General features: G+C 42.3%; 1 protein-coding gene across 6 annotated transcripts in view; it reads right to left on the minus strand.

The window, feature by feature from the left end:
* The window catches only part of nav2a (neuron navigator 2a), a 249,627-nt gene that overhangs the window by 77,323 nt on the left and 146,004 nt on the right, over nt 1–26,300 (minus strand). For all 6 annotated transcript variants that reach the window (XM_041783529.1, XM_041783537.1, XM_041783559.1 and 3 more), the window contains 4 exons: nt 11,844–13,062; nt 9,583–9,692; nt 9,391–9,499; nt 4,999–5,418 (listed from right to left, as the gene is read on the minus strand). In XM_041783529.1, coding sequence (XP_041639463.1) covers nt 4,999–5,418; nt 9,391–9,499; nt 9,583–9,692; nt 11,844–13,062 — 1,858 coding nt within the window. The remainder of the gene's footprint in view (nt 1–4,998; nt 5,419–9,390; nt 9,500–9,582; nt 9,693–11,843; nt 13,063–26,300) is intronic.

Genomic DNA, 26,300 nt, shown 5'->3' on the forward strand with positions numbered 1-26,300 from the left:
TTTCATCAGGATGACTAAAATGTAGTTTAGTTTTCATCAGACGATCAAAATCCATGATATTTCTTCACTGTCTGTAAATCTGTCACAATAGAACTCATCTGTAGCTCCTCTGCCTCTTAGCAGTAGAAAGCAGGGACCCCAGGTATGTTAGGGTGCATAGAACATACTACCACGCCTTGGTAACAGATTCAGGCAAGAGAGTAAATTCTTAGACAAGAGGTAAAGATTGAAAAGTTTAAAACTAAAATAAACTAAAAAGGGTAGAAATGAGAAAATGTGACTGAAACTAAAAGGAATCTAAAGACTAAGACTGAGACTAAAATCAAAGATAGCTGTCAAAATTGACACTGGTATTGCATCGTATTTAACTGTATCATATTGTACTGCATCGTATCCTATTGTATCTTAATGCACTGTATCATATTGTATCCTGTTGTATCAAATATTGATGCATTTTACTGTACTAGATTAGATCTCATTGGGCCTTATTGTATCCTATCCTATCATACCATAAAGTATCATTTTGTACTGTATCATATTGTATCATATCTTACTGTACCATACAATATTAAAATGTATCATTTTGTATCATACGGTATCATATCCTTTGGTATCTTACTCTATCATACCATATTGTACTGTATCATATTGTATTGTATCATATTACTTCTTATCATTTTTGGTGCATTTATCATATTGTTCCATAAGGTAATGTCTTGTATCATATTGTATTGTATTGTTGAATATATAATCGTATCGTATCATAAGGTATTGTATGTATTTGACCCTGTGGTACTGTATCATATCCTTAAATACCATACTGTTCTGTATCGTATGGTATTTTATTGTGTTCTTTCATATTTCATTGTATTGTATCGTATTTTAGCGCTTCTTAATTGTATTTTATAGTACCATACTGTATTTTATCCGACTTTAATGTATTTTACCATACCGTATGGATTGTGTGGTGTTGTTAAAAAAAGTAACTGAAAATCATAAAGTATCTGTTTTTAATTCCATTGATCATTAAAATAATAACTTATTATTTTTCATACAAATGATAGTTTGGAATAAAGAATATGTTGAAAACCATACACAATGAATTGTTGTTAATATTTTGCAACAAGACATGGGACAGTGTGTAGAAGTTTTTCTTTTTCAAAATCTTGACTATTAAAAAAAGAAAAATTACCCAATGCTGGATATCTAGGACTTTCTTTTTCATTGCCATGCTATCAAACTGGTATCAGTATGATTTCATCCCGGTACTGTGACAACCTTTTGTTACTTATTACAAAAAAACATATCAGGATATGATTTTTGGTCCATATCGCCCAGCCCTTTGAGGAATGCATGCACTGTGCTACTGACAGGAGGAAATTCACCAAATGTCACGCTCCAGGAAAAAACAAACACCGGCAGATAGAGAGTTGTGAAAGACTGTGACGTACCTTTCTGCCTCAAACATGATCACACTGAGTCCAAAGTAAAATAAACAGGTCCAGGTGAGGGTTCCTGATGATAAAATCTCCAAAGCAAAGTGTCCGTTTTCAAACGCCTGGCTACTGTCTGTTAACAGGTCTGAACCTGTGAGTGCTACCTGCTGTTCTGTGGATGATATCAGAGCCTGTGAGTCTGTTTCATGTTGGTGATATTAGGAATCACTGAAAGGATCGCTGAACTCTCCCTGTGAGTGTCCATGAGTTTGCGCTGCTGCTGTGTTGGAGCTGTGTGTTGGTATGCAGCCTCTCTACTTAGCTCCACATGCTTTTCCCTCCCGGCTGGGGAGGTTGGGTTTGTCTGTGAGAGGTGGAGGAGGGAAGCGGAGGGAGGAACGGGGGGGGGGGGGGGGGGCAGAGGGTTTACACGGGGCAACGTACCCCCGAGCCGAGGAGGGTCCTGGTCTCTGAGGGATGGGGAAGCTGAGAGGGGAAATATCAAGTGGGGGATGGAGATTGGAGGATGTAGATACTAAATGTGGTGTCATCCATCATGTTGTCTATGTTTTGGGGCTAAAAGGAGACTAAATAAATTAACTATCAAGGCAGATAAATGCTGACCTGGTTATCTACAGTTGGAGAGAGTATAAATGTCTCCAGCTGCAACTAATGATTTTGTAATGTATAATTAATTTTCTGCTGTTTTCTGTTGTTTAATCATTAATAAGTTGCTGACGGTAAAAACTTGGCATTGCTCCTTTGTTTGAAAACAAAAAGTAGTTCATTTGCAATTACAGCAGCATGGACTAACAATTAAGAGAGCTCAGGACTGTGAACATTTGGTCATTTTTGCTCAGTGTATTGATATTGGCTAAAATGAGTTGTAAATAATGGTATATTGGATATTGGCAAATATCCAGTAATTATAAAATTGTAAAAATCAAAACATAAAAAGAAGACAAAACTGTAAAATGTGCAAAGACCAGGATCAAATCAGAGTTAAAGAATGAGATATTATGCATGCTAAATTTAAGGAATGAGGACGAACAGAGAAAATGACTGATCCTGCCTAAAACTCCACAAACTTATTCCTACAAACAGCTGACTTAAGCAGCTGGATCATCAGCTGGAAACATCATCAGGACTGGTCATATTTGCAATTACTGATTCTCAAAATGAAAACCAGGCAATAAAGATGGTTCCTGATTGGTCAGGGAATATCTTATAAAAGATGTTGCTATTTAATCTACTCCACTTGTCTGTTTCCTCACTGTTGCAGAACCACGCACAACCATTAACCACCACTCTATAAAGGTGAAAGCAAACTCCTCAGAGACAGATGTCTCACAAATCGAACTAAAACCAGGACAATAACTTTAAACTAACTGCATATTTTTTATCCCACTACAGGTATAAACAATGTTTCTTTCATGGATGTAGATTAGTGTGAACTGTCCCTTTAATTTGTCTTTAAGTGAAGGTAAAGATTTGCATTGTGAGGTACTTTGTGGTAAATGTAAGACTCCGCCCACACGTGGGAGAACCAGTTAATGGGTGCTAACAGGATTGTGATGGAGCTAACCGCTAAACTGCCTGAGGGTGTAGAGAGGGTTGGAGAGGTGAGCCATCCATCTGTGTCTGTTTAGAATGATTTACCCCACTGTGATCGGAATTTTTCAGAATGTTTCACATTTTTGAGCAAAACTATTGAAGCTTTTCTCAAAGAAAGGCAAGTTTTATATTAAAATAATCATTACACATATGATCCATAAATTACATTCCCTATGATATAGTGCCTACAAAAAGTATTCACCCTCTGGGATGTTTAACCCTTTTATTTTATAAATCGGTCATGATGAATATAATTTGGCTTTTCTGACCAAAAAGTACCTTCTTCAAAGTGAGTGACCTAACTCAACAGAGGTCCAGCCTTCTGGACCTTCCTTGCTACCATTACACCATGAAGACACGAGAACACTCCAAGCAACTCGGAAAAAAGGTTATTAAAATTATAAGTCAGGGGATGGATACAAAAAATTCCAAGAATCATCAAGAAATTTTTATTTTTTTTAAAATTATTTTATTATTTTTATGCTATTTTGCAAATAAGTTGAACTTAACAAGCAAATTTACCACTATGGATCAATAAGGCAGTGGTCCAACTGTTGGGTAAGACCCAAAAGTGGGTCCACAGAGCTGTTCTATGGGTCAGTGGGAATGTATACTGGGAAAAGGGGAATATTTCACCACATAGAATTGAGTAATTGAACATTTTCTGAAATGGAGGTCATGATTTCTCTTTAAGGAGTTGGTCATGACTCCTGAGGCTTGATCAGTCCAGAACCCAGTAAGAAAGTATTCTTATTTTGATGATATTTTCCTTTCCATTCTTCATAGTTCCAAGCAGCCCGGATACCTGGATGTCTCCAGGGCGAGCAAACAGCTCTGCTCACCTGTTCAATCACTCACCTGTCCAGGTGTGCCTGTGGCTCAGCCTTTTGTCCGCTCAGCCAGATTCAGACATATCAAGTACTTCAAGAGCACTTCTCTCCCTCCTACAGCTGCCCGAGGGCTGCTGAATCACTTCACATCCTCAGAGCCCAGAGGAAGTAATTCCCACTCAGGCCTTTAAGATTTGTGGGTTTCTTATCATGTTTCTTAACTGAGGATCTTTTCTTCATTCATTAGACCTTAAATTAATCCCTGAAGCGGCTATGATGCCATGTGAGGGTGAGTTGGCGCCTTTTAAAACTTCATCTGATAATAACGATGAGAGCAGAGGTTTAAATTGCACAGTGTGACAGCCGAGGTATGCGGGGGGCCTGTTTCAACACGGACAGTGGCTTTAAGGGAGCAAATAAACAGGTTATCAGTGTATCAGCATTACTGTTTCTGCATATAAAGAGAGATGGGATACTTGTGGGATCTGAGCTGTGCAGAATTGATGTTTCTTCAAACACTGAGGTCAAACAGTTGGATGTTATCAGGCACTTGGACTGCAGGCAGTTATACGGGGAGGAACTTTGCTGCCCTCTACTGGTGAATGCTCATTTAGAATAACTTAGCATTGCTATGGGCTCACATAAATCACATTAAAGTAATGTGGTTATAGCTATTTCTCCTTTCCATCCTTGGTTATTACCCAAGAAACACCTGATACTGTCACTAGCTTTACTTTCAAGACATTAGAAACAAATAGTGCCCTCCAGTGGAGGCTCAAAGTAAATAACTGACACTTTCTTTGACCTAAGGGCCAGTATGACTATATCATGTGGAAATCCACCATCCTTATCTGACTTCCCTTTGGCTCTGTGGGTTAAGCTTCTTAGTCATATAAGACTCATCTTCTCAAAACTTTTGGGAACAATGGAGTCTCTGCAGCCTGCAGATGTCTCCTGTTAACTTTAACCATGTGCTGAAATGACAAGTTTCTGATGATATTTTAAGAGTTCATGTTTATTTTACCGAGCAATGACAATATCAGTTATCATATGACTCTTATCAGGTGCAGCAAGGATCCAGTCAAATGCACTGTGTATAGGAGTTCAACTGTACTCACCCGCTGGTGACATCATCAGTGCGTGCAGCATTCTTGCTCAGCACGTCTCCATCGCTCATGTATCCTGTGACCTCCATAGAGATGCTGTCCAGGTCGATGTCGTCTCCGGCTCTGTCTCCCAGATCCAAGCTACAGAGGGCTCCTCCCCGGCCTGCCAGCTGACGCCTGAGATGCCCAGGGTAAAGGTACCGGCCCCCCTGTCCGCCTACCACGCGACCGCCGTAACTGTTCGCCATTGAAGGGGCATCGCCTGCCTGCAGACGAGGGCTGGACTGGCCAAGCCGCCACGACGACAGGGAGGGGCGACTGGAGGTGAGGCTGAGGATGCTCCGGCCACTCCCACTGTTGTTGCCACCTCCACTGACATTGCTGCTGCTGATGTCTGTGGTGACGCTGCCATCAAAGGTGGTTTCCAAGGTGCTGAACAGGAAGAGAAGGAGGCAGAAAGTCTGTCTGAGGTTTAAATAAACTTTCAGTGTGGTCCTTTGTTCCTCTCAGATAAAGACTGAGGGCAAGGTTAGGGTTAGGGCAGCCAAACAGGCAGCCGCCTGTCACTAAACACTGATCAAGGTCAACGTAATTTATCGTCTTTGAAAAAAAAAAAAAAAAACCCTTTAAAGTCAAAGTGACAACAGATCAGATCACACAGCTAGTGAAATGAGGATCATTTAAGTGCAGTCAATGCATCTCATGCTACTGTAGTGTAAAGACACCTGTGTCTGGAACGTCACTGCTTCATCAGGATTCCTGGCTGCCATTACACCATGAAGACAAAAGAACACTCCAAGCAACTCAGAAAAAAGTCAGACACTGAACATCTACTGGAGTTCAGTTAAATCCATCATCTAGAAATGGAAGGAATATGGCACATGTGTAAATCTGCCTAGATCAGGCCGTCCTCACAAACTGAGTTACTGTGCAAGAAGGAGACTAGTGAGAGAGGCCACCAAGACGCCTATGACCACTCTGAGGGAGTTACAAACTTTAGCAGCTGAGATAGGAGAGACTCTGCATACAAGAACTATTGGCTGGGTTCTTCACCAGTCAAAGCTTTACTGAAGAGTGGCAAAGAGAAAGCCACTGTTGAAGAAAACTCAGATTAAATCTGGACTAGAGTTCACTGAAAGACATGTGGGGGACTCCATGGTCAAGTGGGAGTAAGTTCTTTGGTCTGACGAGACCAACATGGTGTTTTTTGGTCATCAGAAAAGACACAAAAAACTGGACATCATCACAAACACACCATCCCCACTGTCAAGCATGGAGGTGGCAGCATCATGCTGTGGGAATGCTTCCCAGCTGCAGACGGCCCTGGAAGGCTTGTAAAGTTAGAGGGTAAAATTAATGCAGCAAAATCCTGGAGGACAAACTTATTCAGTCTGCAAAAGAACTGCAGCTTGGGAGAAGAATTACTTTCCAGCAAGCCCAGAATAGAATAAAACTTCAGTGTCCAGATGTGCAAGCCTGACAGAGACCTATCCACACAGACTCAGTGCTGTGATTGCAGTCAAAGGTGCATCTACTTAATACTGACATGGGGGGGGGGGGGGTATTTATGCAGTCACTTATTTTATATTACATATTTCTGTTTAATTGACATCACTTTATAGAAACCTGTATCCACTTTGACATCACATTTTCTTGTGTCAAAGCCAATCTTCTTGGTGAACAGACGGGTAGAAAGTTAACTCACGAGCTCCTCTGTTATTACCAATAACAAGAAAACAGCACATATTAACTCCACAGCAGAGGTTAAACTAAACCCAGACAGCTGGGTCAGCGCTGAGACGTGAGGCCGGACCAGAGGTCAAACCTCTGCAGAGGGACTGAGATTAAAGCTTAACCTGAATCAAAGCCAACATGAAGGACATGCTCTACGATCAAAGTGAAATATCCTTCAAAAGACGGATGAGACAGCAACAAAAAAAGAATACCTGTGAGCTTAGACAGACACAGTCTGCTGACCAGGAGGCAGTTCAGCTGCTGACACAAATCCCAAACAGTTAGCCAGATTTAGGCTGTTTACCGCTCAGCCTCAGCAGCTATTGTAAGGCGCTACGCTTTGATGATCCCCAAACAGAGGAGTGTTGTTTCTGCTACAGCTGGTTTTATAAACTTCTTTATGAACAATGCTGGATTTACAAGGTGAACAGAGAAACCCTTTCACATACTTTATGCCACTTTTACTTTAACCATCTTTGTTATATTCCCAAAACTTCTCCCACTGTTAAAGGTTTCCTTTATCAACTTTGAGTTAGCATCAAGCTGTGAATAAAATCACTTTAGTTGCAAGCTGTCCACAAAACATTACAATGCTACCTGTTTTGTATGTTAACTACTCCACATGATGTAGCACGTTAAAAAGAAATATGATCTTACGTTTCATTCATTAATGTCTAACCCTTGAGCTTTTATCAGTTGGTATTTTTTTCTGAACAGGTATTTTTTGGGATTTTTCACATCTGTCCCAATAATTTTAAAAGTTGACTGACTAGTCATCACAGCGGCTACAGCGTCCTTTCATTCCCTCTCTTATGCAACAAAAGTCCACCTAAATATTGTGCTGTAGCCATGTATTATGTGGGTTTCAACCAGGAAACATAAAGGTCAAAAGTGAACAATACTGAAATTTAGCTCAGGTTCCTCTCATTTCTCTGGTTCTTTGCTGAGATATTTCTACACCTAAATTGGAGCCCACCTGTGGTAAATTAAATTGTTTTGACATGATTTGTAGAGGCACACACCTCTCTATAGAGGGCCTCACAGATGACAACGTCAGAGCAAAAACCAAGCCATGAGGTCAAAGGAACTGCCTGCAGAGCTCAGAGACAGGATCGTTGGCAGGTACAGATCTGAGGAAGGATACCAAAAAAACTGTCTGCTGCACTGAAAGTTCCCAAGAGCACAGTGGCCTCCATAATTATCAGATGGAAGAAGTTGGCACAACCAGGACTCTTCCTAGAGCTGGCCACCCAGGCAAACTGAGCACTTGTGAGAGAAGGGCCTCAGTAAGAGAGGGCACCAAGAACCCAGTGGTCACCCTGACTGAGCTCCAGAGATCCTGTGTGTGGATGGGACAAGGTTCCAGAGGGACAACCATCACTGCTGCCCTCTACTGATCTGACCTTTATGAAAGATTGGCTACAGAAGCCTCTCTTCAGTGCAAAACACATGAAAGCCCACTCTGAGTTTGTTTTCATTTGTCATTAAAGGGTACTTCTGTAGATTAATGTGAATAAACATGTTTTTGACAGTTGCATGAGCCTGCAACAGAACTGAAAAAAGTGAAAGTGGCTTTGAATACTTTCTAATGCACTGTATATGACTCATGTCTATAAATATGAAGATGATGCCTCCTAGTGTCCAATGCAAGGATGTACTTTTTCATAGAAGCACAGTAACCTGATACCTTTACCCAAGACATGAGAACACGTTTGCCTGTTCTCAACATGTAGTAGCTTGGAATATGTGATTTGAGAATTACTGAAACAATACAGGATTAAATTTGCATGTCACGAAATATGTGAAAAAAAATAGCCTGCCTGGAACATAGCATGTTTCGAGAATTTTTTAATGAAAAACTCATATCAGCAGTAAAACGAACCAAACCTTTAGCTAGACCTTTGAACGTCAAGCTAGCAGCTAGATTCATCTATAATCTAGACCTGCTGTAGACTGACTACCATGGCCCCTGTCAGCCAAACATTAGACAGTGGCATATATAACCATTATAAGATTAAAGTTTGACTAACAAACACATAGACAGGCCTCAAATTTTAACATCCTCCAGTTATTTTGGATCCCTTTATGCCATAACCCAAACTAAATGTGGACTAAACACTCTAAGTTCAGGGATTTCTTCACATTAACATGCAACAAACTTTTATTTTGCAGCCAAGTGCAGAGCAGATGCAATGTAAACTTACTGTATATGATAACAGAATACTTCTAGTGGGAAATAAAGAGTTAAATAATTTAGTTTAAATTTGTGGTTTATCTCATGTGTTGCAAAGGAGATTGATCAAACCTATGATGGATTTTCAAAACTGCATTTTTCAGTTGTAGTTAGTTAATTTTCCAACAGAACAGGCACATTTATGTGAGAATAGGCCTTTAATACCCCACACAGCTGGGATGACATGATCCTTGACTGATAAGCAGGGGAGATTGGCAGAGTTGAATAAGGCCTTCTAAACCAATAGTTGAATATTAGACTTTTTAGGGTCTCTTACTGTACTTGATTTAAATCAAGGAGCAATAGAGTTCAACAGCAACATTTTCAATAACTATCAACATAAACCTTCCTCTGAGAACAGAGTAGCAGGGATGTAATGAAACCAGCCATCACTGCCTTCTACAAAAGCTGCTAGAACTAGCATATTTGTCCCGTACCTGTGTGTGACCTGAGTTCCTCGTAAACTGGACATGGTCTCCTCCAGGTTCTGCCGCAGGTCTGCTATGTTTTTGACCGTACGTAACCTCCTCGTCTCTGGGTCTTCACCTGAGTAAAACAAAAGGAACCAGCTCAGAAATAATGCTCGCACAATAACCCATAACTCTCCTGCATCGGAGGTAATCCCTCACCTGATAAGTCCTCTATGGAGAGCTGGCTGCTCTTGGTGAAGGAAACGTCGCCTCCTACTCCTCCTGAGCCGCTCTCAGTGTTCGTCGTGCCATCGCCGTCAGTTTGGGATCTGGGAAAACAAAGTGTTTAAAGGATCAAAGTGAGGGCATATCATTGAACCTGAATTACTCTGCATTTAGCAGAGACCTAATATTCAGGAAATTGTCACGAAAGAGGGATAAACCTGATTAAAAGTTCAATCTGCTGTGTGAAGTCTTGTGACTGATGGGGGGTCTGAAATGAAAACATGCTAAGCCCCAAAGGCCGGTGACAATCGTCTTTGAAGAATAAAATCAATGGAGTCTAGCCGCTGCTCTGGCTGGTGCATTTTGAGGCGATGACGTCTGAATGCCTCGGTGACACACAGTCTTTGGTCTTTGGCTGATCCCAGACTTTGGCCCTGCTGGCTACTGTACACCCTCTCTGAGTGTGGGCAAGTCTGAGCCAATGACCGCCACTCACACTGTTAGAAGGATTTTAACCCTTCCTAAATCTGTCTAATTGACCCCATACTAGTCAAATTTCACGTACGATCCATGCAATAACAGATTCAGACATGACTCTGCACATCCTCAGTTGGTGACACCTCTTTTTTTTAATCTTAAATTTTCTTCCATGAATGTCTTCTGACAGGTGGAGGTGTTATAATCCTGCTGCTAATGTCACTTGACAGGCATACAGTAAAATTAAGAGGGGTGTTTAGAGAGGGGGGGTCAGTTCTCTGCAGGTCAGGATGTACAGAGGGAGAGAGGGCAGCAGCACAGGAAGAGTCAGGAGTCTAATGAGGCTCTGTTAGAAAGGCCTCTTTGAGATCGAGGGGGACCTCCTTCCTTATCACACTGGGAGCGGGACAGAGGTCAGAGGCACTCAGCATCTGCACATATTTGAACTGATACATTCATGTACACGTGCAGAAAGTACACCGTGCATGTTCACACACACATGAGCTTGCACATGTGTGACAGTCCTGGGTTCACACACATGGATGGAGATTTTACTTCACCAAGAAAGAAATGTCAATTATGTGATGACAAAGTCCAGCCCACCACCATGGACCATGAAACAGTTTTGCATTGATTCAACTTGTTATAATTCAATACTAAGAGTAAAATAATGCAATTGTGACAACGATTGTCTGCTCTGCCTGTCTGCAGCCAGGCGTGGCTTACACAGGCTTTGAATTACTATACCTCTACTGTTTTTATGAATTTAAAGCAATGATGACATTTACACTAATATTTGTGCTGCACGAAGGGACCTGGATATTTTTCAGCTCTAGAATTCATTATCTTGATGACATTTGGCCCTTAGGATGTAGTAACTAGAGAATATGTGTTTCTGGCTTCGCACTGTTGCCTCACAGCAATAAGGTTTCTGTGTGGAGGTTGCATGTTTTCCCCGTGCATGCAAGGGTTCTCTCCTGGTGCTCTGGCTTACTCCCACCACCAGAGACATGCTAGTTAGGTTAACTGGTGACTCTAAATTGGCCGTAGGTGGAAGTATGAGCATGCCTGGTTGTCTGTCTCTATATGGCTATGTTCACACTGCAGTTAAAAGTGACCTGAACGTATCTGATCTTTTGGTAGTTGACTGCAGTGAAAACAGGCAAACCAAAAAAATCAGATCTGAGAAAAGATCAGAATTGAGCATTAAGGCCTTGTGTGTGAACGTAGCCTTAGTCAGCCCTGCAATTGACTGCTGACCAGTCCAGGGTGTACCCCGCCTCTCGCCCAATTGCCAGGAACCAACCAGGAACCTTCTTGCTGTGAATCATCAGAACTAAAGCCTTGCATATAGCCTTGTTCATATACAATATAACACAGCATCATTGCTATGCTGTAACATAGCAATAATGGCTGTCAATGGCTTCATAGTTGAATAAAAACACAGCCAACATCAGAGCTTTTCTGTAATGGCTCAAAAGGCAAACATTCTATTATTGTTTAGGGTATTTTGGTGGCCAATCAGATTTCAGAAGGCCCTGGTAAAACAAGCTACCACGGGATCAAGATGGGCCTGGTCAGGATGAGGACAACACTCCAAGCAGCAGAGCAGGGAGACACTGATGGCTCAGATGATCGACTATGAGACTGAGAGTGAACTTGGATCTTTCTAATGAATTGTTGCATGTTCAATCCATGCATTCTTCCTTGTCCAAGCCTACATAACCCACAATCCACCCACCCATGTCTGATATCTTAGAAAGGGAATGTAGTCTCACCGGTACATAAAGGGTGCGACGGTGGCCGTGTTGGGGTGGCTGTGGTGCTGTTGCGTCTGAGGTAGCTGCACGCTGACCGTGTTGCTGGCTGTGCTCTGTGTAGTGCCTCCTCCTGCCACCGGGGCGGCGCTGCTCTTTCCTTCCGTTGAGGCCAGGCTGGAAGTGGAGCTGGAGTGTCTACTGTCTCTGTCTCTGTCCAGGGGGCCCCGGTGCATGGCGAGACCACCTCCTAATCGCATGCTCCGAGGCCTCTCCCCTGCCTCCTTCACTGAGGAGGCCTTACCCCCGACTCCTTTACTTCCTGGCTTTGGTATTCCGCTGTGTGCAGGGGTGGAACTCTCCTTTTTGGCCACTTTACCCCCCTTAGGGATGAAGCTGGTGATTTTAGAGGTCTTCTTGTTTGAGCTCTCTGTATCTGCAGCTAAGGGTGCTGCTTCCTCTTTAGGCTCATCCCCCCTGAGCTCTGTCCTTTCAGGTACTGAGACACGCTTCCCCATGTCTTTACCTTTCTCCTTGTCCTTCCCCCTCTCCTTGTCTTTCTCTGCACCTTTGACAGAGCCCTTCTTGGCAGTTAAAGCTCTGCTGAAAGTGCGCTGGGCGATGCCCCTCAGGGCGATTTTGGGGCTGCTGGCTGTCGTAGTGATGGTCGTACTTGCTGCAGGAGCTGATCCGTTGACTGTCCCGTTGCTGGTACCATTCATTCCTGGCCGGACGTTGCCGTCATCCTCCTCCAGGGGGTCGGTGTTGGAGCCGGTCTCAGCTCTCTCCACACTGAGCTGCCTGCCTGGGGCAGCATTATCAGTCTGTGCCGCTACTCCATTGGAGGAGGAGGAAGATTTGGAGCCCCCTTTACTGTTAAAGAGCTTTAGCTTCTCTAGCATTGACTTCTGAGCAACAGCCTTTGGAGGAGCTTCACTTGTAAGGGTGGTTTTACATGAAGAGTCCTTCTCCTGCTTTACTGCCTGCATGGCAGATGGCGTTGACGTGCTGGTGGAAGGAGAGGAGGTGTTCTTGGAGCTTATGGATTTGCTCCTCCAGGGCTTGTTGTTGCTGTTGGGCTGGGGGATGGCTGTGGAGGAGGATGATGATGATGATGAAGATGGAGGATTCAGGGCGGAGGTAGCAGCAGGGATGCTGGTGGAGGAGCTGGCGGTCACTGCGGACGACAGAGCATGCTCAGTCATCACCGAAGGCTGTGAGGTCATGCCCTCTGAGGAATCTGTGACACAGAAAGACAATTTATTAACACTTGAGCTGGAGGTCCAAACCTCCTGGGGAGACAGTGAGAGGGCATTTTGACTGCTAGATGACAAATCCTGCAACAAAAAATACATTTATTATGTAGGGATAGATTTAAAAATAAATGAACATTAACACGTACATTTAAACTAATTCATGTAGACATTTTTTGTCCTTGTGTCAAAATGACCCGCCACTGTGTTAACAGCAGAGAAAATTCATGTAAATTATATCTTTTCAAAGTGAAATGTGGAGGCTGCCCTACCCCTACCCTAGAAAAAAATGAAGTGTTGCCTTTATACCTGTTTCCCTATAAGCCATATGAAAAATGGACTATATTGTCTTCGGGTCAAAATGACCCAACAGTTAGAATCACAGTCTCAGAGTCAGTTTCATACCACAAAAAATGTAAGAATGCTTTAGTTCTGTCTAAGATTAATCAGCACACCTTCCTCTGTCTCATGATCCAAGTGTACCAATATTGCCATCTTGTCTGTGTGTGCAGTTTCAGGCCCTACGGAGGGTTAAACGTGCAGGAAAGCAGGTGCAGGAACAGACAGGCTCTCATGATTGAAATAAAGCAATATTGCCACCTGTGAGTGAGGTTACTCAGAGGTCGTAGAGGAGATGCAGAGAATCAGTTCTACCCACCAAAGAACTGTACCACACAAACTGAGTGCTGCAGGTGTAGAGAATATATCTGGCAAAGCTGTGCATTTGCGTACTGCCCTACATGAGCAAATTAGGCGGCTGAATTATACATTTTTGTTTTGTACATTTTATTTCATTGTTCACATTTTTTTACTGAGATAAATTAAAATTAGAGGTGGAAAAAAGTACCAGACTATTTTACTCAATAAGCAGTACAGTTACTTTGGTTAAAATTTACTCAAGTAAAAGTAAAAAGAAAGTCATTTAAAGTTTACTCAAAGTATTGAGTACTGAGTATTTACTTTGATACCCAAAGAGCTTGTACACTGAAATAAGATCTTTCCTTTAAAGGGGACATATTATGCAAAACATTTTAAGGCTTTTCTAACAAAAAATATGTACCCCTCCCCTCAAGTACCAGAAAAATCAATTCCCTCCTCCCCTCTTAATCTCTACCTTTCAAAAAATGTGTGCTGAAACAAGCCGTTCTCAGATTTTCCCCTCATGATGTCATGTGGGTAGTTAGCACGGCTCCAAGGTTCAGTTGGCCCTCCCTGCTTAGAGGAAAGTTCCACCCTCCTCTCCTGATCCTCCTCTCGGCTGGCAGCTGAGAGGAGGATCAGGAAAGCCATATCTATTAAGCCACATCCACTTCCTGAGAAGGGCATGCTCAGGGGCGGAGTCAGACAGCTCAGTAACATTTAAAGCCACAGAGGGTTTTTAAGACATGCAAAAATCAAATACTGGAGTGTTTTTTTCAGCAACAAACTTCACAGGCATGTTCTGGGGACCTCTGAGACCAAAATAAACTTGTCTTAAAAGAGTAAAATATGTCCCCTTTAAGTGCAATAAGAACAAAAGTGTAGGGATCCCGATCCAGGTTGTTAATTTTGAGGTGTTACTAAAACTAAACATAAACTACAGCTGAGAGTTTGGCATGAAACTTGGAGTCATTCTCTCGCTATGGGCTACTGACAGTCATATGTTGTGAAACTCAAACTACTGATTATTTTCTTGTTGTGCACAGAAAACTTAGACCTACTAATTTTGGCTTCTAGTGTTTATTTTTGCAATGCTGTTACCACCTACTCACCAATATTTCCACTCTAACAGCGCAGAGCCATTCTGAGACAATGAGATGTTTATGCTATTAGTTAATCCGGAAAAAATAAGTTCCACTACATCAAAGCTTCACCCTGGATTAATGTTCAAAGCTTAGCTGAAGGAATACAGCCAAAGGAACCGGCAACATCAGAGCAAATTTTAATTACTGTCGACACTATTTTGATGATGTTATAATTATAACTTTTTACTTATGTCCTTGTTACCATTTGTTTTAAATCAAACCTATTTGTTTATGTCACTGCCAAATTCACATGTTAGGTTGGACTTCTTTGTGCTTAAACCAAGAGCTTTAATTGGTAAATTATGAGGGGAATTTAGTTTGTGTAACCATGATGAAATGTTTCTGACGACAACCCAAACAGTGTTTTCTGACATGTCCATAACAGCTAGATCGAGGTTAAGTCTCATCCCTGAAATTGTCATTCAAATCAGCCCTTGATCAGCACCACAGAGAGGCACATTTATCCTGACTAATAAAAGCCTAAAACCTCCACAGCCTGGTTCAACTGCAGAAAAATGAAGTGAAGTCTTTCTGTGTAGAAGTGATCGTATTTCTCACACCTTTTGAGTAATTTGTTTAAGTACAATTCAAAATTAAAAACAGACACTTGTAGAAAAAGTCAGGGACCAGCAGCATTGGTTAAGTTAAATATATTATAAATGTGAAACAGGTCAAATGACTGCCATGGTCTTTCTATTAAGAGACAGGAGGGTGAAAATAAGAGGAGAGATGGGAAACCAGATGCTGAGTCTTCTTTGACCCCACACCAAGTGGCCTTATAAGGGCCTGGAGGTGGTGTGTGTTGATTCGGCCAATCGTGCCATTACTTCTCTCTGTGCTGGCCATCAAAACTGTTAAAAAAGGACTCAGCACTAACAATGAGAGAAGCCCATCACTAACTGTTTATAAAAACAATGAAGAGCAAGCTCAAGTGCTTTTAAGTCTTGCCAAGCAGGCCGACTCGAGAGGTTCTTACAAGGCTTGGACTTATATGGACTGCTTTTGGTCAGCCTCCCTCTGCTTTACAAAGAAACATTGTCTGATACATGAACCTTCCTGTAAATTAAATTCACACAGTGGAAAGAAACACACTTTAACCTGCAAATGATGAGAAATGAATTTTCTGCAGCCAAGAACTCTTCCATAAATGGCTGTCATAGACAGAGAACATGTCAGCAACAAGTGGCATCTCAAAAAGCAAACTTACCAAGAGCTAGAGGAGGAAGAAAAGACAAATCCCTGCTGTAAGTCACAGCTCTCACTGTAAGAGTATCCTGACGTTTATCATTGAGGTGCTCCCAGCAGCACAGAGTTCAGACCAGTAACATTTGAATATTCAAACAAACCAACGGCCAGTCAGAGAGAGAGTGGGCCTGTGTAGGGAGCACTGGGTGGAATTAATCATAACAGTTCCGTTGCAACGTACGCCTCTTACTTCACTTCACACAAACACAAAGACTTATATTTATTCCGAGTCACTGCTGCTGCCGCTGTGCCTTTTCATACAACTGTGGAAACGTTATACCCCTGGGAGTTAAGGTTCTTAATACAGTACAAAACCCTCATCTAAACAATGCTTTTTCTGTTTGTCCATGAGACTTTTAAATCGGTTTCTCACAAGGCTTGCCAAAACACATTTTTATCCTTTTCCATGGCATATTCTTCAGGCTTTTGACATTAATGTTTGGAAATGGTCCTGATGCTAACTGCTTGCAAAAAAATAACCTGCTCAAGATTTGAGGATGGTAACAAGGGAGTAGCTGTGACAAAAAGTGTGCAGAATTTCCCAAAAATTCAAAGTTGGCTTCTTTAAATTAATTTTTTAATCATGTTTGTTTCCTTTTAAGTCTCCATCCATCCATCCATCCATCCATCCATCCATCCATGCTTATTTGAGGAAGTGGCCCCACTGTTCTTATATATTTCTGTATGTGGCCCTCAGTGGAAAAAGTCTGGACAACCCTGCCCCGGACCACTGGTCCCTAAACCTGGGATCCAGGCTTCACAGGTCTTTTGGTAAGAGACAAAAATATGAGTTCTAAAGGGTTTTATCAATGAAACAGTCATAATCAATGTTAATTTTTGACAGCAGTGTGACACTTATTCTTTCAGGTGCTTTTAAGGAGGCTCAGCTTTTTCTTAAGGACATGTAGGAGGGCTCCAAGGAAAGGTTGTGAATCACTGCCCTAGACTGAATGATGGTAGAAAATAGCAGTAGCAACACAATAAAATGCTATTGGGTTGCATTTGTGCTTCTAACTAACTAGTAGCCAGGGATTGCTAGGACAGCAGGGCATGTATTCTGTATTCTTCACTGTACACAGCATGCTTAAATTCCTACCCAAGAGCCAGAGGGATGCAAGTTATGCTTTGTGCATAAGTGAGATCTGATCTGATTGTAAAGTGCGGTTACTAGGACTTAAGTGCAGCAGGCTTGGTATCCAAAGGCTTAAAATGAATGCTAACGCAAGGTACAAACAACCCCTAGCATGCTAATCTGGCTTCTTTTCAGCTGTATGCTGGTATTTGAACTACAATGAATAGTGAACCTGTACTAACTAATCACAAGACAATTGTAGTCTGCTGCCAAAGTTGCATAGTGCTGAAAGCAGCTGTCCGAAGCTCTCCGTGGAAATGGGGCGATTGCTGTTCTCCATGTTGATTTTTGTTAAACTGTTAAATTCACCTTGAAACTACTATTACAAGTGGAAAAGCCATGTTTTGTTGTTATAAGGGCAAATAAAACCTGGGTAGGACAACCAAGGTTGTGATACTGACAGTTACACTACAAAGAAGGAAATACTCAACCTCTTTAGAGTTTCCTTTAACTCACTCTCAAAGAAAATCAGACTTTTGTGGCTCAGCCGTACAGGAAATTATCTTAACAGTGTTCATAAACACTGTTCCAAAAAGTCAAAGTGCACAAAAATGACCAGCTTACTTTTTAGAAAAGTAAGATTTTGTGAAGCTTTTTTGTGCTGATATTGGTCTCTGAATTAGTCCTGTCCTACACTGGAAAGATGTAATGTGCCACTGTTATTTTAGTTTGACTATTTTTGTGAAAAAATCACAGTATATGATTTATTTTTTATGTGTTGAAGTATAATCTAACCACTCTCTGTGTTACTGACACATGTAAATAATCATGTAATTCTATTCTAACAATAAAAACTCTAAATACTTGTTTTTCAGATGGTTTCATTAAGTCAGCTCATATTCTGAATATAAAACACTCTGAATGTTTACTCCTCTTTCTCTCTGCCTCCACATTATTTCATTTTTACAGCACCTTTCATGCCCTAATTGGAAATAGGCACTCGCTCATCGCCTTCCCACTCTCTCCCTGTTTAGCATTTAGCGAGAGCAGCCAGAAACAATGTAGCCATTAGGAAGTGATTAGAGCCCAATTAGCTGTGCTAGCTGTTAGCAATCGGAAAAGTGGGTCAGTTTGCTAATAGCTGGCTTCCCATTGGAGGTGTCTGAATGAGGGGGGACCTGCTGAGATTATGGAGCAGGCAGGAAGAATAAGAGCGGGGGGGACTGGCACTGCAGGTTGGGGATGAGTGAAGCTTTGATGTGGGCCAGCAGGACGGACTGTGCTGTGCTGGCCGTGAATGGGGTCAGTTCGGATTTCGGGGTCAGAAAGGAACAGAAGGAGAAAGGCGGGACATGGAGAGGCCCTGGACACTGGGAGAACTGGTCCTTGTCATGACTGGACCCAGTGACCGGGGCTGACACGCTCCAGTTGGGTTGCCATGGGTGAGGGGAAGTGGTCAGTCTTTAATGTGTTGGGTCAGAAGTGATATTAAGAGTGATGGACTTTAACTCTGCTGCAGCAAAAAGAGCAAACAACCAAGCCCAATGAGAAGTCAGAATAGAGTTTGAACATGCACAAGGCAAATAATGAGGCTGATTTAATGCCGGGTGATGTATCAGCTTGTGTTTAAAATGAGTGACAATAGCTAGAAAGGCACAATATAAGCTCAACTAAAGAAGATAAAACCCTGCCAACATACTGCCAACGGCATACTCTAACAGTTTAAAGTGTTGCATACTACATATAAACTATGCAGAGTGGCCTCCATAATTCTCAAATTGAAGGTTGGCCCTACCTAGAGCCCTCTAAGAGCTGGTTGCCTGGACAAACTGAGCAACTGAAAGAGAAGAGCCTTAGTAAGAGAGGTGACCAAGAGCATGATATTCACTCTGACTGAGCTTCAGAGATCCTGTGTGGACATAGGACAAAGTTCCAGAAGGACAACCATCACTGAAGGGCTTCATTCATCTAGGACATATGGAAGAGTGGCTACACTGAACCCTCCTCTGATTTACTGGAGTTTGCATGCATAGAAAGCAACTGAAAGACTCTGAGACTAGGACAAACAAGATTCTCTGGTCTGATGAAATCAAGATTGATCTGTTTGGCCTCAATTCTAAACATTATGTCACACTGAAGCATGGTGGTTGCAGCATCATGCTGTGGGGGCGGTTTTCAGCAGCAGGGACCGGGAGACTGGTCAGTGCTGAGGGAAAGCTGAATGGAGCGAAGTACGGAGATATCCTCAAAGAAAACCTGTTAAGCAGTACTAGGGACCTCTGACTGGGACAAAGATTTGTGTTTCAACATGCCAGTGACCCTAAGAGCACAGCCAAGACAACACAGGAGTGGCTTAGGGACAACTCTGTTTGGTCTTGGCTCGTCTTGGCTCCATCTTGACTCGGTCTCGACCCCCAAAAGTCTTGGTCTTGGTCTTGGTGCACTCTGGTCTCGGGCAAGTCTTGGTCTCGGATAGTGTAGTCTTCAGTACAACACTATGAATAAGTAACAGGCTCTATGCATGTGCTAAGCTAAAGCAGAACCTACTATCATTGTTCTCCAAAAGATAACAGTCATTTACTACATTTATTTGTCTGTTCTTTTAGATTTTCATTTGTGTTTCTCTTTATCATAATGGCATCCAAACATGCTAGAATGATGTTTCAAAGACGGGTTAAAAGCACTTCTGGACATCATTGCTGTGTGCTGCAATGTAGATCTTCAGCTAAATTAAACTCATCATCGACGGTCAGCTTGGGTAACTCCTGAAAACAGCAGGTAAACTGCAACAAATCTGCAATCATACATTGTTCTCTTCTGCATTCAATCTCCAGACCAGAAATTTGTGTGCTGCCTAATGTCAAATGTGGAAGTGATGCGTGCATAGAGCCCATTAGTAATCTTTAACTTTCTAATAGTAGATATCTCATTATGTTACTTAATAATTTGCTGCTCCTTTAATGATGGAATGTGTGTGCAGTTGCCACAAGGTGGGGCAAAGATGTCATTTGGAAAAACAATCTCTGTGCATGTCTATTTAAAACTGAGGACATTTTAATATAACAAAAGAGACTCATAGTTAATGAAAACAGCTACTGTTACATGATTAAAGCCTTGCCATGAATTGCATTAAATAAATCTTATCATAAATTGTCACTTTGGATGGCTTTAGTTCTAGTTGCATTCAAGCCACCAGCTTTCAATTACAAGCACTTAATGCAATTTAGGAAGCACTTTCCTTCAAAAACAAACACACAGCAGTCCTAACATGCCCACAGAGTGGGTCTCTGACCCAGTGACCCTGCGCAGCCTTGGGCCAAATCCTGAAAATAAACCCCACATTGCCCCTCTTTCTCTGTGCTGGCCGGCTGAGCCGTCTGCTGGAGGAAACATGTTGAAAGAATTTAACTGTTTACGACTCTAGCGGTTAATAACAGCAGTCATTAGAGAATAAAACCAGGAGCAGAAAATGACAGTAGATGAGTAGCCAAAGGGGAAAGACCACCACTTTAGTTCCTGTCTGCAATAAAAACCCAGTCTCAACTTCTCAGAGCCTCCTGATAACATCAAGGCATTGTGGGAAATCAGCTGAAGTGGACCCAAAGCTTGTTACATGGATGATCACACTCTCGTGTCAGTGCGTGTGCTGTTGTGCGTTAATGCCTGTCTGTAGCTGGGAAAAGCAAGTAAGCAACACTTTACTCTGTGAGGACATATCTGTGTGTGCATGGTGACTTACAGAAAGAGGATGTTTATTCTGCTCGACAACGCTAAATGCTTCAACCTCCGTGCTGTTTGCTCCAGTGACCGGAACAAACTGAGAGAATAACAGGCAGTAAATGCATTAGAGGTAGCATCAAATCGGCTGACACTGTTTAGACATCTCAAGCCCTCCAACAGCTCTCATGTTTGCACCGGTCACAAGACATACAGCCAAGTCTTCTAAGTCAGTAAGTGACCAAATTGCTGACCTGAAACTGCCCTACTTACACACAAATCACATAAGGCAGGATGGAAGACGTGCCTTAGAAGCCGAGGTGCAGAGTTTCCCATGTGCTGCACAGAGAAAGTATTGTAAGAGCAGTCCTCCCTCCGAGGTCAGCGTAGTTTCATTCATACATTAGTGTTTCATTTGTAAAATCTGCACAAATCACATCAGATTGGCACAAAGTTGGAAGCTGCAGGTGTTTGCTTACTCATCACGTTCTGATTTGAGCAGCCCGCTCTCTTGTCTCTCGCTCTCTCTCCTCAGTCATTGTGCTCCAGAAAGTGAGAGGGACAGCCGGCTTTTGTGCAAAGACTGAAACTTTTTAAAGTTTCTCCACATGAATACACTCAAACAGTGACGCTACAGCTCATCAGATTCAGAGAGGCTATTCATTTAGCCGCACAAACACAGCAGCGTGCACATGCACAAACACAGCAGTGCGCTGTACTCTCTGTGTCTGTGTCTCTCTGCTCTGTGTCACTTGGTGGACACCCAGACTCTGTCAGCTCATGTTAACACAAAGCACAGGAGAGGATTCAGGTCTGTCTCCGTACTGTACAGCCATGGATGAATGTGACTCTTTTCTAGTGTCACAGCCATTGATACAGAGCAGATCTGCTCCTACAATGGAAGCTGCAGGTGTCTCTCTGACCAAATGAACCTACAGCCACAACAACGGGAGTTCCTGGATATTTCCTGAGGGTCTGTTTGAAAGCAGCAATGAGTGAATAGACCTCCAAAAATGCATGCATCATCATGTGCAAGTGTAATCCTGATGATTAGGGTTTTGAGCTCAGATAGTTGCTGCAGTGTCCCGGCTGCTGTCTGCAGAAAATGACGTCATGGCATCCCTCAAGATGTACATAGCATCTGTCTACCTGCTGCTTCTCAACTGCCACTAACAATATGATTTTTAGATGAAATGGACAGTCAGAAGAAAGCAGAAGTTGGAGCAAAAAGGGAGAGAAAAAGAAAGAAAGCCCTCAACACATGCTGGGAAATGCTTCAAAATAAAGGACATTAAAAAGCAACAGCATGTTCTGACTACATGCAATTTGAGCTTGATTACACTGATTTCTATGATCATGTCCTGACAGCATGTGAGAGATGCAATGCAAAGCAGCATGAAATGGCACAAATTTTCCCCCCTATGGCCCTATTCCTATTTTTTGAGATGAACCAGGAACAAGAAAAGAGGGAGATGACAATGCGTCAAGAGTGCTGTACAGGAAACCTTTCTGATTTTCTTCCACTTTCCTCCCTCATCAGAGCCTGTCGGCTTGTTTTACAAAGTGGAGATAGTTAAGCATTACAGACGGTGCCTATAAAAAGTATACAACCCCTTGGATGTATGACCACTCAGAAGGAGTTACAAGCTTCAGCAGCTGAGATGGGGGAGACTCTGAAGACAACCGAATTTAGCAAATCTGGAAAAATCCTGGAGGAAAGTCTTATTCAGTCTACAAAAGATCGACGGATTGGGAGAAGATTTATTTCCAGCAAGACAATGACCCAAAGCATACAGAGGAAGCCACACAGAAAAGGCTTAGAGACAACAAGGTGAATGTTCTGGGGTGGCCTAGTCAAAGCCCAGACATCAATCCAATAGAAAACTTGAAAAGCACTGTTTATGTCTGATCTCTGTGCAACCTGACAGAGCTTGAGCAGTTTTGCAAAGAAGAATGGAGCAAAGTTTCAGTGTCCAGGGGTGCAAGCCTGAATGAAACTCGTTCACACAAACTCAGTGCTGTGATTGGGGAAGGTGTTAGAGCTGAGGCTGGGGCTGATATTTGTTAACATTTTGCAGGACTGTGCAAAAAAAAAAGATGCTTTTGCCCACTAGTACAGAGTCTGTTGATGTTTGAACTGCTAGCACCTCAAATCAACATCATAACACAGATTTATAAAGATTGAAAAGTTGACCTTTTTACAGTTTCAAGAGAAGCAAACATCTTAAAAGTCATGTTTTTGAATGAAGATGGTTTCAGCCTTTCTATGTTGCAGGTAGAGGGATAGCCACTGATTGACTTTCTCCACAGCATCCATCGTACAGCGTGCCATCATGATGAGATGGTTTATCATCAGATGATTAATCTTTACACACCAAATCCTGCTGATGCATGATTGGTCTATACAGCTCGGACTACAGATGCACAACTAACAGAAACCAAAAGACTTAACATGCTGAAAACCACAACCCCTGTGTACAAATTCTTGAAGAATCTTTCAGAATATTTAACCTGAGTGTGAAACATTGAACTAGTGACCCAGTTAGCCTTCACAGTCAGTCGTTCATTTGGACAGGATGACCTTGGATAGAGTCGAACATCTGGCCTGGGATCAGTGTAAAATCCAGAATGTATATCCTAGGATGCAAACTCTATATCTTAGCTATGGATCAGATAGACAATGTCCAATTTAAATGGTGCTTTGTAAACAAAGTCAATGCTTCATCACTGTTAGTTTCAAAACCAGTGGAGCAAGAAGTCGGCTAATTGGTTAAACCAATTTTTCTACAACCCAATTACTCCTTCCCAGAAATTGTTTACAGCAACTAACCTGGCATCACATGAATCAGCTTTAGCAGCATCAAAGTCACACATACAGTATCCCCATGTCCTTCAGAACAACAACAAACTGCCTTTCAATGTTAAATTCAAAGCTTAAACTTGAATGTGAAGTCCTAGAGTAGTCCAAAATGATCCATAAGAGCATGCTGACAAACCTCATGGGTGCTGCAGACATCCAGGAGGAACAGGGAAAAAAGGAGAGGAGAGAAGGAGATGGACAGGAGAGGAGGGAAGAGGTCCAAACCATGGCCAAACATCCAGAGAGTGCAAGATTAGGAGGAGGAGGAGGAGGAGTGTGGACTACGCTGTGGCAGAGAGGAGGGGCTTGGCAGCATGTCAACAACAGAGCATGAAAGAGGGGGGTAGATAAGGGACTCATCCTACCTGCTGCATATTATCCAGCCTCCTAACCCCAAACACTCACACAGGCACACCTTTCAGCCAGGATCTTTCATTTCTTTAATAATTTAGACCCTTTTAAGTCAATAAGTGGGTCTGATCGCTGGGATGAGCTAAGGTCTTTTGGAGAAAAGCTGCTGACTTAATCCAGTCAACTTAATTTAATTTCTACAGAGCCAAACATAACAGAGGTACGGTCAGGGCAGTTTTAATGCAGAGCAGCCTCAGAGTGTACTCTTATTATGTTATTAAGGAGACTCAGCATTTCCCGCAATAGGCAGGCAACGACAGTAGCAAAGAAAAAACAGAAAATTCAAGCTAGGTGGGCAGTCATCTACCTGGACCATCAATGTGAAAGGGACTCCTATACCTTCACTTACAATATCTGGGCAAAAGTATTTGGCCACACCTGTTAAAAATGGAAGTTTCAATCAGACCTGTTCCCACAGGTGTATAAAATCAAGCACCTTGCCATGCAGTCTCCATTTGCAAACATCTGTGACACTGAATGGGTCGTTCTGAAGAGCTCAGTGACTCCAAGTGCAGTACTGTGATGATGCCATCTTTGCAATAAGACTGTGAAATTTCATCCCTGTTGGATATTCTTCAGTCAACTGAAGTGATATTATTAGAAAGTGGAAGCATTTAGGAACAACAGCTACTCAGCCACGAAGCAGAGGGCCATGTAAAATCACAGAGGCGGGGGGGGGGGGGGGGGCCCTTGTGCTGCTGAAGGTTACTGACGCTCTGCTGGTTCCACAACTGAAGAGTTCCACTGGCATTAATGTAAGCACAGAAACTGTGCAGGAGGAGCTTAGTGGAATGAGTTTCCTCATAAAGGCTCTGCAGAATGAATGAGCACAAATTCCCTCAAAACCACTCCAAGGTGTTTTGGGTAGAACTTTGACCACTGATCCAAGTTCCAAGTTTTCTCTGTTTGTGGGTAATGGCTCTTACCATGGTTCACTGGAATCCCAAAGCCTTAAAATGCTTGGAAACCCTTTCCAGACTGAAAGATGTCAGTGATTGTTTTCCATCTGTTTTTGCATTTCTTTGGATGGTACCATGATGTGTTGCTTTTTGAGATCTTCTAGCCCACTTCACTTGGTCAGACAGGTTCTGTTTAAGGGGCATCTTGATTCATCAGGCCTGGCAGTAATCAGGCCTGGGTGTGGCTAGTGAAAGCTTTGCAAAAAATGTGGTAAATCACAGTTAATTCATGATTTAACAAAGTGGGGCAATGACTTTTCACATAGGGCCAGGTAGGTTTGGATGGCTATTTTTCTTTTAAGTTATGAAATGATCATTTAAAAAACTGCACTTTGTATTTACTTTGGCTATCTTTGTCTGACATCAAGATTTCTTTGATGCTCTGAAACATTTAAGTGTACTAAATATGCACAAAAATAAAAAATCAGGAAGGGGAAAATACTTTCACAGCACTGTCAGCTCAAACAGAAGCATAAATCAGTTGCAAATAAGCATACACATGTGGAATCTGTGAGGGTTTTCTTCTCCTATTCCCAAGAAAAAGTGGGAGAAATATCATCAGTTGCTTTAACACACTGTTTCTTCCACAAACATGCTCATTAGCACACAACTTTCCAGTAAAACCTCGCTTCCTCCAGTGGTGTCGTTTATCTGAATACGTTCCCCACGGTGCTGCTCACAGTGATGGTCCCTGTTAATTTGTCACCATTTAAACACAGACAACAGACACTCGCTCTAACACACACCTACACACACTTTCATGGTTCCCTCTCTCTGTCTGGGCGGTCAGAATCATCCGTCTGATGCAGGGTAATGAGTTTAGACTGAGAACACTAACACAGTCTATATAAAGCTTTGGCCCACCGAGCTGTGACAGAAGCTATTTCAACATCGCTCTAACTAAATAAAAACTGTCAAACACACATGGCGTGTATGCTGCCGAGCTTTAACACTGAGCAGAAGGAGTTAAACTGGGTCAGAGCGATTTGGAGTAAACTTGTGAGAGAACAAAACGACCTGAAGAAAAACAGACGACAGATAAAACGTCTCTTCATGACTCCTAAAGAGAAAATGGTGATCTGGTGCTCCTATACTGTTATGATTTCAGGTTTTTTGTGTTGATATTATTGAAAAATCCAGTTAACATCAGCAGAGAAGCCAAATTTGAACGCTGATT

Source organism: Cheilinus undulatus, linkage group 1 (assembly GCF_018320785.1).
Source record: "Cheilinus undulatus linkage group 1, ASM1832078v1, whole genome shotgun sequence".
NCBI lineage: Eukaryota > Metazoa > Chordata > Actinopteri > Labriformes > Labridae > Cheilinus > Cheilinus undulatus.